A 19,185-nucleotide genomic window follows, 5' to 3' on the forward strand; every position below is an offset into this window, starting at 1 on the left:
TAGATGGGAAAGTATTTATTTCTTCCATATAAACTGGTAAACAGTTCAAAAAATCTCATGATTCATTTAAAATTTTTGTAACTACTGTGGAAAATTTAGTATAAAAGCTGCACTAGGGGATGAAAGCAAAATTATTACTGGAACAAAAGAAAAAGAGCATCTTTTAGTACAGCACCAGTAAACTATAAATGCAGGCTAGTGTAGTAAAATATAGATTTGAAAAATGTTAATCTTATAACAATGCCATTACAAAGTTGAAATAATTTGATTACTTTTTTAAAATTTCGTAAGGAATCTTTGCAACTAATCAGTTTTTACCATTTTAAAATCTCTTCCAGATACTTATTGCTGGTAGTGTTTGATGGCAAAATCATCAGTAAAACCCTCAACTAATACAAACCATGCACTGTCCTCTTAGAAAAACAAAATCACACAGCAGTTTAAATATTTAACTCTAACATTTCACGTTATTAAAATGCAGAGTACCAGCCAGTTGATTATCCAGGTATTCAGAATGCAAATATTCCTGGATTGCTTCAGCTGTCCCAAATGTTCTTTATTAGGAGCTCGCTAGCGACTGATGAATAGGTGGCTGGAAACAGCGGACATGCTCCACAGGGACATTTTCACCATCACCTGACTTCAGATACTTGCTCAAGATAGCAAATATTTCATCATTCAGAATTTGGAATTTGCGAATTCTGTCAACCATTTTCTTCAAAGGCTGCAAATAGCAAAGGAAAGAAAATTTAAAATAGTGCTGCCAAACATGGCTCCCTTCCCCATGCTTGGTCCTCAGATTCATTTGCTGGAGAGTACAGTCCAGGAAAGCAAGGGTTCAGAGAGATATTGATGAAACAGTGACACATTGGATTAGCTTGGTGGTCACCATGGATGAGCTGTGCTGAAGAATCTATTTCCTTGCTGAACAATTCTATAAAGCCATAAGAGAGAGGAGAATAATTGGGCTAATCAGCCCATTGAGTCTGCTCCGTCATAGCTAATCCAGCACCCTTCTCAAACCTATTCTCCTGCCTTCTTCCCATAACTCTTGACACTCTGATTAATCAAGAACCTATCAACCTTCACTTTGGATATACCCCATGACTTGGCCTGCACAACTGTGTGTGGCAATGAATTTCATAGATTCACCACCTCTGGCTAAAGACATTTCTCCTTATGCCTGTTCTCAATGGACATTTCTCAATTCTGAGGCTGTATCCTCTGGTCCTAGACACTCTCACTATAGTCAAGTCACTTTTATTGTCATTTCGACCATAACTGCTGGTACAGTGCATAGTAAAAATGAGACGACGTTTTTCAGGACCATGGTGTAGTACAAAAACTAGACAGCTACGTTAAAAAAAAAGAGAAAGTTACACTCGACTACAGACCTACACAGAACTACATAAAGTGCACAAAAACAGTGCAGGCATTACAATAAATAATAAACAGGACAATAGGGCAAGGTGTCAGTCCAGGCTTCGGGTATTGAGGAGTCTGATAGCTTGGGGGAAGAAACTGTTACATAGTCTGGCCATGGGAGCCCAAATGTTTCGGAGCCTTTTCCCAGACGGCAGGAGGGAGAAGAGATTGTATGAGGGGTGCATGGGGTCCTTCATAATGCTGTTTGCCTTGCGGATGCAGCATGTAGTGTAAATGTCCGTGATGGTGGGATGAGAGACCCCGATGATCTCAGCTGACCTCACTATCCGCTGCAGGGTCTTGTGATTCGAGATGGTGCAATTTCCAAACCAGGCAGTGATGCAGCTGCTCAGGACGCTCTCAATACAACCCCTGTAGAATGTGATGAGGATGGGGGGGTGGGAGATGGACTTTCCTCAGCCTTTGCAGAAAGTAGAGACGCTGCTGGGCTTTCTTTGCTATGGAGCTGGTGTTGAGGGACCAGGTGAGATTATCCATCAGGTGAACACCTAGAAATTGGAGGAGAGTCTACATCCACTCTATCCAGACCTTTCAATATTAGATTAGTTTCAATGAGATTCCCTCTCATTCTTCTAAACTTCAGTCAAATACAGGCCCAGAGCCATCAAGTGCTCCTGCTACACTATCCTTTTCATAATTGGGATCATTTTCATGAACATCTTCTGGACCCTCTTCAACGCCAATACATTCTTTACATTATCTTTCTTAGATAAGGGGCCCAAAACTGCTCACAATACTCCGCGCAGTCTGACCAATGCCTTATAAAGCCTCAGCATTACATCCTTGCCTTTATATTTTAGAACTCTTGAAATGAATGCTAACATTGCATTTGCCTTCCTTATCGCTCACTCAACCGGCAGGGAATCCTGCATGAGGACTTCCAAGTCCCTCAGCACCTCTGATTTTTGAAGTTTCTCCTCATTTAGGAAATAGTCCATGCCTTTATTCCTTCTGCCAAAGTGCTTGACTATACACCTCCCTACATTATGCTCCATCTGCCACTTTGCCCATTCTCCCAGTCTAAGTCCTGCAAACACTCTGCTTCCTCAACACCACCTACCCCTCCACCCATCTTCTAATTATCCGCAAACTTTCCCACAAAGCCATCAATTCCATCATCCAAATCATTGACATAAAATGTGCAAAAAAGCGGTCTCATTACTGCATGGGGTCCTTACTGACCCTTGCGGCACACTACTCACCGGCAGCCAACCTGAAAAGGCCCCCTTTATTCCCACTCTTTCCCTATTGCCAGTCAGACAATTTTCTAACCATACTAGTACTTCTCCTGAAATACCATGGGCTTTTTACCTTGTTAAGCGGCTTCAAGTGCGGCTCCTTGTCAAAGGCCTTCTGAAAACCCAAGTAAACAACATCCACTGACTCTCTTTTGTCTATTCTGCTTGTTATTTCCTCAAAGAACTCAAAAATTTTTGAGATTTGTCAGGCAGGATTTCCCCTTAAGGAAACCAAGCTGACTTCAGCCTATTTCATCATGTGCATCCAAGTACCCTGAAACTTCATCCTTAACAATAGCCCACTCCAACATCTTTCCAACCACTTAAGTCAGGCTAACTAACATACAGCTTACTTTCTTCTGCCTCCCTCTCTTCCTGAAGAGTGAAGTGACATTCAATTTTCCAGTCCACAGGAACCATTCCAGAATACAGTGATTTTTATAAGATCATTACTAATGTGTCCACAATTTCTTCTATCTCTTTTAAGAACCCTGGGATATAGCCCATCTGGTCCAGATGACTTTAGGGTACAGCTTCCCAAGCACCTTCTCCTTAGTAAGAACAACGACACTGACTTCTGCCCCAACATTCTCAAATTTCTGACATACTGCTAGTGTCTCCCTCAGTAAAAACTGATGCAAAAATACTTTTAAAGTTCATCCGACATTTCTTCGTCCCCTAATAATACCGCTCCAGCGTCATTTTCCAGCAGTCAATATCCACTCTCATTTCTCTTTTACTATTTATATATATGAAAAATCTTTTTGCATCCTCTTTTATATTATTGGTTAGCTTCCCTTCATATTTAATCTTTTCTCTCAATGGTTTTTTTTTAGTTGCCTTCTGTTGGTTTGTAAAAGCTTCCCAATCCTCCAACTTCCAACAAATTTTTGCTATGTTATATGCCCTCTCTTTTGTTTTTAAACTGTCTTTGAACAGCTTCATTAGCCACAGTCGCCTCATCCTCTCTTCAGAGTACTTCTTCATCTTTGGGATGCATCTTTCCTGCGCGAACCAATTTTCCCCTAGTAACACCAGCCATTGCTGTCTGTCATCATCCCCTCAAGTGTCCCCCTTCCAATTTGCCAGCTTCTCTCTCATGCCTCTGTAATTCTCTTTACTCCACATCCAATTTTAGCTTCTTCTCAAACTGCAGGATGAATTGTACATGTTATGATCACTACCTCCTCAGGGTTCCTTTACCTTAACCTTCCTTATCAAATTTGGATCGCTACATAACACCCAATCCAGAACTGCTGTTCCCCTAGTGAGCTCAACCACAAGCTGCTCTAAAAAAGCCATCTTGAAGGCATTTTACAAATTCCCTGTCTTGGGATTCAGTACCAATCAGATTTTCCCAATCGACCTAATTGAACTCCACCATGATTATCACAACAATGCCCTTTTTACATGCCTCTTCTATCTCCCGTTGTAATCTGTAATGCCTTCAGTCCTGTATTTATCACCCTTTTTGATTTTAGCCCCATTACACTTTAATTCATCTGACTGCAATTCTGCCCTATCGTTTGCCTATCCTTCCTGACAGTCTCAATACACCCTGCCTCTACTTGTACACCAACCACCCGTCTTCAGCCCTATCACTCCAGTTCCCACCATCTTATCAAATTAGTTTAAACCCTCCCCAACAGCTCTAGCAAACTGCCTGCAAGGATACTGAATCCCTTTGGTTCAGGTGTAACATATCATTTATGTACAGGTCATACCTACCCCAGAAGAGATCCCAACGATCCAGAAATCTGAAACCCTGCCCCCTGCACCAATTCCTCAGCCATGCATTTATCTGCCAAATCATCCTATGCTTACCCTCAATAACACGTGGCACAGGCAGCAACGCAGAGATTACTACCCTGGAAGTCCTGCTTTTCAGCTTTCTTCTTTTGAATTTATTAACATCCATCACACAAAGTGAGCTGTTCTATAGCTTGTTGGTCCTGGCTTTAATGCTGCAGCACCGTTTGCCAGATGGAAGCAACAGAAACAGAGATGACTGGTGTCCCTGATGATCTTCCAGGTCTTTCTTTATGCACCTGCTGCTGTAAATGCCCTCAAGGGAGGGAAGTTCACATCCACAGATGCGCAGGGCTGTCCATAGCACTCTATTGCAGTGCTCAGCGATCAAGGTTGGTGCAGTGCCTGTACTAGGCAGTGATACAGCCAGCCAGAAGGCTCTCAATGCCCCTTTAGAAAGTCCTGACAATTTGAGGGATCATGCTGAACTTCTCCAGTCGCCTTTTTTTGCCACACAGCCGGTGTGTACAGTCCAGATGAGATCTTCAGTAATGTATGCACAGAGGAATTTGAAACTACTCACCCTCTCAACCTCAGTCCCATTGATGTTGATCAGGGCAAGCCTGTCTCCATTCCTCCTGTAATCCACGATCAGCTCTTTTGTTTTTTGGACATTGAGGGAGAAGTTGTTATCTTGGCACCACTGTGTCAAGGTGTCTGTAGGCCTGTCTCGGACTGTCAATGTTGTGTCTTCCACAAATTTGATCAGCAGATTGGAGAGTGTGTGGCAGCACTGTCATGGTCTGCCTAACTTCTTATATTCTCTCTTCAGGGCCTCCTCCCTTTTCCTATCTATGTTGTTATCAATAAACACCACAACATCTGGCAACCAAGCAAGATAAAGGTAGTCCAGGTGTGATCTCCAGAAAGCCATCTGACAGGCAAAGTGACAATTCCGGACTAAAATTGAATCACTGAAGGATGCTCGACCGCTGTGGCAGGGATTGAATGCTATTACCTCTAACAAAGTGAAACCAAGCTACATAGCTGACAACAGGACTTAGCTTTCAGATGAGCTCAATGCCTTCTATGCTCGCTTTGAATGTCAAAATGTGGACAAACATTCACAAACTCCCACAGCACATGACCTGTGATTTCAGTCTCCGAAGCTGATGGGTCCTTCAGGAAGGTGAACCCACAGAAGCATCCGGCCCAAATGGTTACCTGGTGGAATACTAAAGACCTGTGCTTATTACATGCCTGGAGTGTTCACTAAGATCTTTAACCTCTCGCTTCGGCAGTCTGATATACCCCCACTCTTCAAGCAGGCTTCAATTATACCAGTGCCTAAGAGAATGGGGCAACCTGCCTCAATGACTATTGTCCAGAACTTACATCCAATGTGATGAAGTTCTTTGAAAGGTTGGCAAAGAAACATATCAACTCCTATCTGAGAAGCCACTTGGATCTGCTCCAAATCGCCTACCAGAACAATAGATCCATAGCAGAGGCCATTTCTCTGGCTCTTCACTCAACTCCGGAACATCCGGACAGCAAAGATGCATATAGAATGTTTTTTATTGACTACAGCTCAGCATACAATACTATCATTCCCTCAAAACTAATCAATAATCTTCATAATCCTGGCCTCCAATACCTCCTTGTGCAATTAGATCCTCAATTTCCTCACTGCAGATCTTAGTCTGTTCACATTGGCAACAACATCTCCTCCAGAATTGCCATCAGCACAAGTGCACCATAAGCCCATGTGCTTAGTTCCCTGCTCTACTTGCTTTATACTTATGACTCTGGGTCTAAGCACACCTCCAGTGCCATATTTAAGTTTGCTGCTGACACCACTGTGGTTGGCCAAGTCAAAGATGGTGAGAAATCAGCATATGGAAGGGAGATTGAAAATTTGGCTGAGTGGTGCCACAATAACCACCTCTCACTCAGTATCCAAGGAGGAGGAAACCACAGGTCCATGAGCAAGTCCTCAATGGGGAATCAGAGGTGAGAAGATCAGCAACTTTAAATTCTTCGGTGTTATCATGTCAGAGGACCTGTCCTGGGCCCAGCACATAAGTGCAATTATGAAGAAAACATGACAGCGCTTCTAATTCCTTAGAAGTTTGTGAAGATTCAGCATGACAGATAAAACTTTGACAAACTTCTATAGGTGTATAGTGGAGAGTACTGTATATTGACTGGTTGCATCATGGCCTGTATGGAAACACTAATGCCCTTGAATGGAAAATCCTACAAAAAGTAGTGGTACAGCCCGGTCCATCCTGGGTAAAGCCCTCCCCATCACTGTGCACATCTACATGGAGAACTATCGCAGGAAAGCAGCATCCATCAATAGGGGCTCCCACTTTCCAGGTCATGCTCTCTTCTCACTGCTTCCATCAGGAAGAAAGTAAAAGAGCCTCGGGACTCACACCACCAGGTTCAGGAACATTTATTACCCCTCAACCATCAGGCCCTTAAACCATAGAACATTACAGCACAGAAACAGGCCTTTTGGCCCTTCTTGGCTGTGCCAAACCATTTTTCTGCCTAGTCCCACAGACCTGCACCTGGACCATATCCCTCCATACACCTCTCATCCATGTACCTGTCCAAGTTTTTCTTGAATGTTAAAAGTGAGCCCGCATTTACCACTTCATCTGGCAGCTCATTCCACACTCCCACCACTCTGTTTGAAGCCCCCCCCCCCCATGCTCCCTTTAAACTTTTCCCCCTTCCCCATGTCCTCTGGTTTTTTTCTCCCCTAGCCTCAGTGGAAAAAGCCTACTTGCATTCTATCTATACCCATGATAATTTTATACACCTCTATCAAATCTCCCCTCATTCTTCTATGCTCCACAGAATAAAGTCCTAACCTATTCAACCTTCCTCTGTAACTCAGTTTCTCAAGTCCCGGCAACATCCTTGTAAACCTTCTCTGCACTCTTTCAACCTTATTAATATCCTTCCTGTGATTTGGTGACCAAAACTGCACACGATACCAGTGGGGATAACTGCACTAGCCCCATCACTGAACTTTTCTCACAGTCTATGGACTCATTTTCATGGACTCTTCATCTCGTGTTCTCTATACTTATTGTTTATTTACTTATTATTTTTTTCTTTTGTATTTGCAGTTTGTTGTCTTTTGCACATTGGTTGTTTGTCCTATTGTGTGTGGTCTTTTATTGATTCTATTACATTTCTTGAATTCACTGAGTATGCCCGTAAGAAAATGAATCTCAGTGATGTATGTGGTGACATATGCGTACTTTGATAATACATTTACTTTGAAGTTTGAAAAAGCGCTTAATATTGTTATTTTGGATATTCAGTGAGATCCTTGCAATTGATGCAGACTAGCAAGGATTTGACTATTTGGTTGAAACTTGGTTAAGCATAATTGAAAATTATCTCTTTTCACAATATCAAGACAGTTACAAGCTTTTTATAGCATGTGAAAAACTCGACTAAAACCAGGTTAGCACCTCCCCACCAACACACACAGGCTAAGCTGTTTCCCACCTTCCCAGTTGGTTAACATGTAGGTAAGCCAATGCTGAGTTATCATTCATACACAACAGCGATCAAATCTGATTTAGCTCTTCTCAGATGGGTCAGCTGGCTTCAGCACATTTGGACAGACATAGTATCCATTGCTGACACATTGTTAAAGCCAACAGATGAATAAACTACTTACTGGGAACTGCAGAATAATCAATGCTCATGAAATTTTGTCCTGTGTATCAGGAAAAGAATGAAAAACTGCATACCACATTCTTGAGGACATCATCTTTGCCATCATGCTTCTGGACTTTGAGCAAATGGTAACAGAAGTCGAGGACGTCAAAGCGCCGTTGCTGTCCAAGCAATGTAATAATCATACAGCCAGCCCAGTGCAGCCCATCTCCAAAGCACTGCCTGTATAATTCAAAGACAAGACAATTATAAAGTGGTTCAAATTCTTGAATGATTCAAGACACATCGAGAAAAATCTCCCAGTTTTAGAAAAGGTTGTTTGTGGATCAGTGTTTACAGAAGGAAGAGCTGGTCCTTTTATGGTCCTTAGGCAAAGACCATAAAAGCTTCCAATGCAATAAAAGCTCCCAGTCTGGTTTATGCTGAGTTAGCCAGTCTCAGCTAGGGTAAGTGAACTTGCACAGATGAACAGAACTGGAAGAGTTAAAGTTCCTGCTCACCATCCAGGAATCCCTACTGGAACCACACACAGGCTTTGGTAATGATTCCCATTGACCACAGGAGCAGAATTATCCCATTTGGCCCATCGAATCTGCTCCACCATTCTATCATGACTGATTTATTAATCCTCCCTCAATCCCATTCTCTTGCCTTCTCCCCATACCCTTACCAATCAAGAACCTGTCAACCTCTGCTTTAAATATACCCAATGACATGGCATATTGGTGACACTGTTACTGCTGACAAGTTGTAATAAACTGGGGAACCTGCACTGTGAACACCCCCAGTGCTCATCAAATACCATCTTGGCAGAAGTTAATTTCTTTGAGAGGATAAAAAGAAGTTCATTGTCCAGATATTGAAATTAAAAAAACAAAAACATATTCTATTCATTACTTTCACTTGGTAATCTTTGTTCTGAGCAGCTGGAGACAAATTCTCTACATAACAAATATAAAAATATTTGGGGAAAAAATTGAAAGGGCTTTATAACCATTTACCCAAACTAAAATTATTTTAGAAACTAAAATATTATGAATTTCACGTGCATTTTAGGACAGGCAATGCCACCATCTGCTATCCCAGTGCATTTACAATAGTTTGAACTTTCACATCCCTTTCAATCAGGCATACGCCACCACTGCCCAATACTTAGTGAAACAGGAAGAATAACTCTTGTCAACAGATTGACAGAAGAGCATTTTTGGGAGACAGGCTAGGATTTTGATAAATGACATTCAACAATGCCCTTCAAAATATAAAGTAGTAAACACAATTGTCATTATATATCTTAGCCAATATGGTCTCCAGCACCCAATTTAATTTGTGACAGATAGTAACACATTGTGCTGTGCAGATGCAGCTCAGATTCAATTATAATTCTGGAGACAATACACATGGAGTTCTTAGTGCTTCTACAATGATCAGTCATTACAAGGCAAACAATATGCAGTATGCAGTAGCACCCCAGTCAGCCATCCTGTTTTGTAAGATAAATCTAGGTAAACAGTTTTAAAGTCAATGGAAGGAGCACTCCATTGGAAGAAACAACGTACATACAGAAAATGAAAAGTTCTGAGCCTGCCATTTATTCCCTGCAGGATTAAAGCAAGGCAAAGCACCCCAACCTCAAGTAGATATGCTCTGAACTCCCTGAATATTTTTTCAAGAACTCAACTTTTCGTGAATTCTGATTAAGAAAGTACATCGTATTGATAATGTGTATCTGTGCCCCCTAGACCAATCACTAGTCAAGGTCAGGGTTTCTGCAGCATCATGATGAGAGGAGACATGATAGAGGTGAACAAGATATTAACAGGAATAGACAGAGTGGACAGCCAGCGCCTCTTCCCCAGGGCACCACTGCTCAGTACAAGAGGACATGGCTTTAAGGTAAGGGGAGGGAAGTTCAAGGGGGATATTAGAGGAAGGTTTTTCACTCAGAGTGGTTGGTGCGTGGAATGCACTGCCTTTGTCAGTGGTGGAGGCAGATACACTAGTCAAGTTTAAGAGACTACTAGACAGGTATATGGAGGAATTTAAGGTAGGGGGTTATATGGGAGGCAGGGTTTGAGGGTTGGCACAACATTGTGGGCTGAAGGGCCTGTAATGTGCTGTACTATTCTATGTTCTATGAAGAATGGAAAAAAATCACAACCACTTACTCTACAGTGAATTCGTGTGCCCCAACTGGAATACAGTATACAAACTGCATGGCACTCCAGAGTCTGTGGAATTCCACACATTCATCCACGTGCATTACGCCATTACTTGGAAGGGGTCCTCGCCAAATGGAATCATCCAGGAATTGCTGGATTCTCGTCAAAATCACTTCAAACATGGACAGTCCACAACAGAGACGCTCCTTTGTCAGCAGATCTCCTTCCCTTGCAATTGCAACTTGCTGTAATGAAGCCATTTAAGTTAAAAACATATTAGTGGCTCAAAAATCACATCAATAACCCTACTCTACTGCAGACTGATCACCTTAGTTTTACATTTTTAGTGATTCAAATGGAAAGTAGAAGAGCTGGCTATAATGTATACAACTTTCATAATGGCTGCATTTGCATCATCTTCTTCATATGAAATTCTTTTTGATATCAGGGAAAGTGGGTGTAGGACCAAGATGTGGCAACCAGTCCTAGTGAATAGAGAGAATCCAGGTGAGATCCACAAAATAAAGACCATAAGACACAAGAGCAGAATTAGGCCATTCAGCCCATTGAGTCAGCTCTGCCATTCCATCAAAACTAATCCCGGATCCCACTCAACCCCATACACCTGCTTTCTCACCATATCCTTTGATGCCCTGACCAATCAGGAAACTATCAACTTCTGCCATAAATATACCCATGGGTTTGACTTCCACAACTGTCTGTGGCAGAGCATTCCACAGATTCACTACTTTCTGGCTAAAAAAGTTCCTCCTTACGTCTATTCTAAAAGGTCACCCCTCAGTTTTGAGGCTGTGCTCTCTAGTTCTGGACATCCCCACCAGAGGAAACATTCTCTCCACAGCAACCATATTTAGTCCTTTCAACATTCGGTAGATTTCAATGAGATCCCCCATGCATTCTTCTAAATTCCACTGAGTACAGTCCCAAAGCTACCAAACACTCCTCATATATTAACCTCTTCACTCCCGGAATCATCCTCGTGAACCTCTTCTGGACTCTCCCCAATGACAACATATCTTTTCAGATTTGGAGCCCAAAACGATTGACAATACTCCAAGTGCAGCCTGACTAGTGTCTTATAAAAGCTCAGCATTATCTCCTTGTATTTTTTTAAATATTCTATTCCCCTTGAAATAAATGCCAACATTGCATTTGCCTTCTTTACCACGGACTCAACCTGTAAATTAACCTGGGAGTCTTGCATGAGGACTCTTAAGACCCTTTGCACTGCTGATGTTTGAATTTTTCTCCCCATTTAGATAATAGTCTACACTATTGTTTCTTTTACCAAAATGCATCATCATACATTTCCCAACATTGTATTCCATCTGCCACTTTTTTACCCATTCTTCTGATTTGTCTAAGTCCTGCTGCAATCGCATTGCTTCCTCAGCACTACCTACCTCTCAACCTATCTTCATATCATCTGCAAACTTTGCCACAAAGCCATCAATTCCATTATCTAAATCATTGACAGACAATGTGAAAAGCAGCGGTCACAATACTGACCCCTGAGGAACACCACTAATCACCAACAGCCAACCAGAAAAGGCCCCCTTTATTCCCACTCACTGAATCCTGCCTGCCAGCCATTCTGCTATCCATGCTAGTATCTTTCCTGTAACACCATGAGACTTTATCTTGTTATGCAGCCTTGTGTGAGGCACCTTAACAAATGCCTTCTGAAGATCTAAGCATCTACTACCATTCCTTTGTCCACCTGCTTGTAACTTCCTCGAAGAATTCTAACAGATCTGTCAGGCAAGATTTCCCTTTACAGAAACCATGCTGATTTTGACTTATTTTATCATTAGTCTCCAATCCCCCAAAACCTTGTCCTGAAAAACGGACCCCCAATACTTTCCCAACCACTGAGGTTAGGCTAACTGGCCTATAATTTTCTCTCTTTTGTCTTTCTCCCTTCTTAAAGAGTGGAGTGACATTTGCAATTTTCCAGTCCTCTGGGACCACACCAGAATCAAGTGATTCTTTAAAGATCATGACCAATGTATCCCGTTATCTCTTCAGCAACCTCTCTCAGGACTCTGGAATGTAGTCCATCTGGTCTAGGTGACTTAACCACCTTAAAATCTTTCAGTTTGCCAAGCACTTTTTCCTTTGTAATAGCAATGGCACTCCCTCCTGCTTCCCAACACTCATGGACCTCTGGTTCACTGCTAGCAACTTCCACAGTGAAGACTGAAGCAAAGTACTTATTAAATTCATCGGCCATTTCTTTGTCCCCCATTACTACCTCACCAGCATCATTTTCCAGTGGTCCAATATCAACTCTCACCTCCATTTTACTCTTTATACAACTGAAAATAAAAACCTACGCATCCTGCTTTATATTATTGGCTTGTTTGCCCTGATATTTAATCTTTTCCCCTCTTCTGGTCTTTTTCAATTGCCTTTGTTGGATTTTAAAAACTTGCATATCATCCAACTTCCTTTTGCTATATTATATGCCCTTTCTTTGCTGTTATGCAGTCCTTACCTTCCTTGTCAGCCATGGTTCCCTACCTCTGCCATTTAAGAACAACTTCTTCTGTGGGACATATCTATCCTGTGCCTTGTGAACTATTCCCAGAAACTTCAGCAACTTCTGCTCTGCCATCATCTCCACCAGTATCCTCATCCAATCCACCTGGGCAAGCTCCTTTCTCATGCCTTTGTAAATCCCTTTATTCCATTGTAATATTGATAAATCTGACTTGTGCTTCTCCCCTCAAACTGCAAAATGAATTCAATCATATTATGATCACTGCCTCCCAAAGGATCCTTTACCTTAAGATCCCTAATAAAATCTGGATTATTACACAACACTCAATCTGAAAGAGCCTAGTAGGCTCAAGCACAAGCTGCTCTAAAAAGCCATCTTGTAGGCATTCAACAAATTCCCTCTTATGATCTGACATCAACCTGATTTTCCCAATCCCCTTGCATGTTGAAGTCTCCCATTACAATTGGGACATCATCCTTATTATATGCCTTTTCCAGCTCAGAACAGAAAGGGCAAGAACCGAACAGAAATAACAACAAAACCAGAAAGAACTTTATAATTGTTTGGGTGACACAGACTCAGTGACCACTTCTCTAGGTACACCTTGGTCCTCAGTGCGGTCTTCTGCTGCTGCTGTAGCCCATCAACTTCAAGGTTCGCTGTGTTGTGCGTTCAGAGATGCTATCTTGCATACCACGGTTGTAACTTGTTTGAGTTATTGTCACTTTCCTGTCAGCTTGAACCAGTTTGCTCATTCTCCTCTGAACTCTCTCATTAACAAAGTGTTTTAGCCCACAGAACTGTCACTCATTGGATTTTTTTGGGCGTTTTTTTGCACCATTCTCTGTAAATTACAGAGACTGTTGTCTATGAAAATCCGAGGAGACAAACAGGTTTCAAACCAGCTTGTCTGGTACCATCAATCATTCCATGGTCAAATCACTTAGATCACATTTCTTTCCCATTTTGATGTTTGGTCTGAACAACAACTGAGCCCCTTGACCATGACTGAATGCTTTTATGCATTGAGTTGCTGCCACATCACTGGCTGATTAAATATTTTCATTAAGAAGCAGGTGTAAAGGTGTACCTAATAAAATGGCCACTGAGTGCATACGGAGAGCAAAAAAGTTGAATTAACACTTCATGTTATAGACCCTCCATCCTTACTGGTAAAGTCATCAAATTCAAATTTTAATTATTTCGCACTTCATAGATACTGCCTAACCTGCTGAGTATGTCTAGCATTTTGTTTTTATTTCTGATTTCAGCATTCATAACTCTCGTGCAAGGTAAAATATTAGCTTATCTAATTGGTTTCAATTTTCTAGTGTGGTCAGAGTAAACAGACTTTTGTCACAAACTCAGTCGGTTGGCCCTAATCCTAATTGTAAGTCTTTGGAATGTGGGAGGAAACCCACACAGTCACAGGGAAAACAAACAAACTTGCAGACAGCGGCAGGAATTGAACCCCAATTGCTGAGCGCTGTCTGGCACTGTAAAGTGATGCACTAACCACTATGCTCCCATATAGTTTGATGCTATTCTAGATAGTTTATCTCTCTCGTAGCTCCTCTGTTGTGTCTTTTAGTCCAAATGTGATGAAGTGTTGTTGTACATCATATACAATTTTAGTTTTACCCCACTAGGCTATAAAATTCAGTTGCTTTTAAAAGAAAGTTTAAGAACTTGCATTGAGGTTTTAGGTCACAAACTGACTCAATGTCTTGCAAGGTCAGTGGTCGGAAACTTTGTGCTTGCTCTTTTTGAATCTACCACAGGATTTACAAAGTAACCATGCTGTGGCAAACAGCAGATACTCAGAAGTACTTACAGTATAAGTGTCTTTATAAGTGTTCTTAGAAGTGACCATTTCTGATATAAAATATGTTAAATTACAACTGAACCAGTAGCAGAGCTAAAGTCCAAGTAATCTGTATAATCTGCATCATAAACATTGCTAAGATGCCGATAATCAAAGGACTGTTTCATACCCACCATATTTATACTGAAAGGTGGTTTCAGATCATAGTTAAAGCCAAAAGTAACACTTCTTGTTGAAGGCAATATTAAGCATTAATGGGTTCTCTATGGGCATCAAGCAAATGCTTGTAAACGGCAATGGTGTCTTTTACAATATAGTCATTGAGCAATACAGTATAGCTACTCCTAATTTCCTGTGTTTGGCCCATATCCCTCTAAATCTTGTTCCTCGATGTACCTATCCAACCGCTTCTTAAATGATACTAATATACCTGCCTCAATCACTTCTTCTGCAGCTCGCTCCATAGATTCACCACCCTTTGAGTGAAACTTGCCCCTTTCACCCTAAATTTATGCCCCTTCCTTAACTGATCAAGATCTCCTTGATAACCTTATCAACATGTCCTAATTTTGAGTCATCTGAAAACTTAATGATAAAACCTTGTGCATTTGCATCCAAATCATTTATATGCATAATGAATAACAATGGCACACACCTAATCACCAGCTTCCATTTCTATAAACAACCATCAATCATCAATATGGATGCATACTGGGAGTAGAAAACCAGATATTATTTGTTAGTAGCTGACAAACTAACTGAAATTTACATAATTAAGAAACAAATGTAAAAGATACTTTCATGTGCTTTAAATTATATTTAGGTTGTCTGCAAATTCTTACAACTTTGAAAACAAATGGCTTGCAGTAGAGTTCCAATGAAAAATTACCTGAGGCGTTCCAAGTCGCTCTATCAATGGGACAAGGTGAAGTGGAGCATACTTGGCTTCCAATCTTTTCATCTTTGTGTCTAACCTCTCACCTTCTGTTGGGATTAAAAATTGACAGATGTAACTTGCAATTTTTAAAATTTGTTCACAGGAAGTGTTGATTTGCTGACTAAATTAAGATTTATTATTCACTCCAACACACTTTTGAATGGCCTGAAAATGAAGTGGTCAGTGAATCAGGTAAGTTTTTAAGGACAATCTAGTAGATTAGCATTATCAACATAAACCTTATGGTCCAGATTTAGCTAAATACATGAATTAAAAATTTCTCCAGCTGACAAAGTAGAAATTAATGAGACACAGCAATAATCCAAAATTGCTGGTCGAGCAACCTAATCACAACACTACTAATAGCCCTGGCTAGAATTCCCACCATCAGATGTTCTCTGACCAAATCAGAGGGGTTTTTTCCCCCAAAAATTAAGCCAAAATTAGATCAAGTTCCATGTTCTGTGAGTTGATCTAACCTCTCTTTATGCATCTAATTCTATACACCATATTTTAGTCAATACAAAATCAATGGACTTTAAATGGAAGTAAAACCTGACTAACAATTCTGCTACATTAAAATTTTCTGTTTAAGAACATTAATTATTCTTCTTTCAATCAAAATTTTTAAAGTGTATTCAAAAGAAATTAAACTTCATTCTGAAGATTGAATTGACTTGATAGTTTCAACCACATACTCTAAGAATTTTGTTAACCTAAAGACAGCATTGAAACAGTTGACAGATACTTAGATAGGGTCACAAAGGGAGCTTATGGCACACTGGCTCTCATAAATCTGAGTATTGAGTATAGGAATTGGGAAATTATGTTAGAGTTGTAGAAGTCATTGGTAAGGATAAATTTGGAGTATTGTGTGTAGTTCTAATCACCTACCTACAGGAAAGGTATCAGTAAGATTGAGAATACAGAAAAAATTTACAAGGATGTTTCTGTGACTTGAGAATGAGCTACACAGAAACATACAAAACTTACAGCACAATATAGGCCCTTTGACTCACAAAGCTGTACCAAACATGTCCCTACCTTAGAACTACCTAAACTTTACCCATAGCCCTCTATTTTTCTAAGCTCCATGTAGTCAGATAGATAGATAGATACTTTATTCATCCCCATGGGGAAATTCAACATTTTTTCCAATGTCCCATACACTTATTGTAGCAAAACTAATTACATACAATACTTAACTCAGTAAAAATATGATATGCATCTAAAATCACCCTCTCAAAAAGCATTAATAATAGCTTTTAAAAAGTTCTTAAGTAGTTTACTTAAATACATTGAGTCCTAACCCCGGCACTTTAACATATCTTACTCCTGGCGGTTGAATTGTAAAGCCGAATGGCATTGGGGAGTATTGATCTCTTCATCCTGTCTGAGGAGCATTGCATCGATAGCAACCTGTCGTTGAAACTGCTTCTCTGTCTCTGGATGGTGCTATGTAGAGGATGTTCAGGGTTTTCCATAATTGACCGTAGCCTACTCAGCACCCTTCGCTCTGCTACCGATGTTATACTCTCCAGTACTATGCCCACGACAGAGCCCATCCAGGAGTCTCTTAAAAGACCCTATCATTTCCACCTCCACCGCCGCCGCCAGCAGCCCATTCCATGCACTCACCACTCTGCATAAAAAACTTACCCCTGACATAGAAACATACAAAACTTACAGCACAATACAGGCCCTTCGGCTCACAAAGTTGTGCCGAACATGTCCCTACCATAGAAATTACTAGGCTTATCTATAGCCCTCTATTTTTCTAAGCTTCATGTACCTATCTAAAAGTCTCTTAAAAGGCCCTATCGTATCCACCTCCACCACCATTGCCGGCAGCCCATTCCACGCGCTCACCACTGAGTAAAAAACTTAACCCTGACATCTCCTCTGTACCTACTTCCAAGCACCTTAAAACTATGCCCTCTCATGCTAGCCATTTCAGCCCTGGGGAAAAGCCTCTGACTCTCCACACGATCAATGCCTCTCATTATCTTGAACACCTCTATCAGGTCATCTCTCATCCTCCGTTGCTCCAAGGAGAAAAGGCTGAGTTCAATCAACCTATTCTCGTAAGGCTTGCTCCCCAAACCAGGCAACATCCTTGTAAATCTCCTCTGCTCTCTTTCTATGGTTTCCACATCCTTCCTGTAGGTCAGCTGGTGGTGCAGTGACATCAGCGCCAGACTCTGGAACAGAGGTTCCCAGGTTCGAATCCAGTCGGGCCATGCCGGGTTGAGTGTTGAGCTCGCAACTCGACCTCGTAAAATAAAAATACTGCGAAATGTCTGTGTGAGAGTGGCGCACCACACAGTCTTTCGTTCCGCACCTTGTAAGGCATGAAAACGCCAGACGCTGGCCTCTCAGGCCTGAGTCGATGTCATCATCATCATCACCACCACCACCACCTGTAGGGAGGCGACCAGAACTGAGCACAGTACTCCAAATGGGGCCTGACCAGGTTCCTATATAGCTGCACCATTACCTCTCGGCTTTTAAACTCAGTCCCATCATCACTCAGTTGATGAAGGCCAATGCACAGTAAGCCTTCTTAACCACACAGTCAACCTGCACAGCAGCTTTCAGTATCCTATGGACTCAGATCCCAAGATCCCTCCGACCCGCCACACTGCCAGAGTCTTACCAATAATGCTATATTCTGCCATCATATTTGACCTACCAAGATGAATCACCTCACACTTATCTGGGTTAAACTCCATCTGCCACTTCTCAGCCCAGTTTTGCATCATATCAATGTCCTGTTGTAACCTCTGACAGCCCTCCACACTATCCACAACACCCCCAACTTTTGTGTCATCAGCAAACTTACTAACCCATCCCTCCACTTCCCCATCCAGGTCATTTATAAAAATCACAAAGAGTAGGAGTCCCATAGGCATAACAACAGTTTGGCACCAACTAGTCCACAGATTAATTTCAATGTGGTCACTAATTTACTCCATTGAAAACTTCTTACCAATTTACTCCTTTGAGAACTTCTCACATTTTCTGTTACCAGTAACTAGAATATCTCACTGGACAGTAAGTAATTGGTGCTCTCAGCAATTACCTTTGATGTAGATTCTCGGCAAAATGTTCTGGAAAGGTGCTGCATGTAGCAGGTCACAGACTTCTTCTAAAGACTAAACAGAAGAGACAACAAACATAACAATTTAGAGCTGCTGGAGATAATGAGGGGAATTTATTTGCATTACATTTAAAAATTACTTGTGAAATGGTTTTAATTGTTGAGTCGTGAAGACCTTGGAGAGACTTGTTCTAGAGCAGCTCCAGCCTATGGTTAGGCCACACTTAGACCCCCCCCCCAGTTCGCCTACCAGCCCCGACTAGGAGATGAGGATGCCATCGTCTACCTGCTGAACCGTGTCTACGCCCTCCTGGACAAGCAGGCGAGCACTGTGAGGGTCATGTTTTCTGACTTCTCAAGTGCGTTCAACACCATCCGCCTTGCTCTGCTGGGTGAGAAGCTGACAGTGATGCAGGTGGATGCTTCCCTGGTGTCATGGATTATTGATTACCTGACTGGCAGACTGCAGTACGTGCGCTTGCAACACTGTGTGTCAGAC

General features: G+C 41.5%; 1 protein-coding gene across 4 annotated transcripts in view; it reads right to left on the reverse strand.

Moving 5' to 3' along the window:
* Nucleotides 1-19,185, reverse strand: part of cyfip1 (cytoplasmic FMR1 interacting protein 1) — a 155,970-nt gene continuing 136,785 nt past the window's right edge. For all 4 annotated transcript variants that reach the window (XM_073044136.1, XM_073044133.1, XM_073044135.1 and 1 more), the window contains exons 28-32: nucleotides 18,669-18,741; nucleotides 15,539-15,633; nucleotides 10,307-10,545; nucleotides 8,216-8,363; nucleotides 1-724 (exon numbers count right to left, since the gene is read on the reverse strand). In XM_073044136.1, coding sequence (XP_072900237.1) covers nucleotides 560-724; nucleotides 8,216-8,363; nucleotides 10,307-10,545; nucleotides 15,539-15,633; nucleotides 18,669-18,741 — 720 coding nt within the window. In that variant the 3' untranslated portion in view covers nucleotides 1-559. The remainder of the gene's footprint in view (nucleotides 725-8,215; nucleotides 8,364-10,306; nucleotides 10,546-15,538; nucleotides 15,634-18,668; nucleotides 18,742-19,185) is intronic.

This window comes from Hemitrygon akajei, chromosome 4 (assembly GCF_048418815.1).
Source record: "Hemitrygon akajei chromosome 4, sHemAka1.3, whole genome shotgun sequence".
Classification (NCBI taxonomy): domain Eukaryota; kingdom Metazoa; phylum Chordata; class Chondrichthyes; order Myliobatiformes; family Dasyatidae; genus Hemitrygon; species Hemitrygon akajei.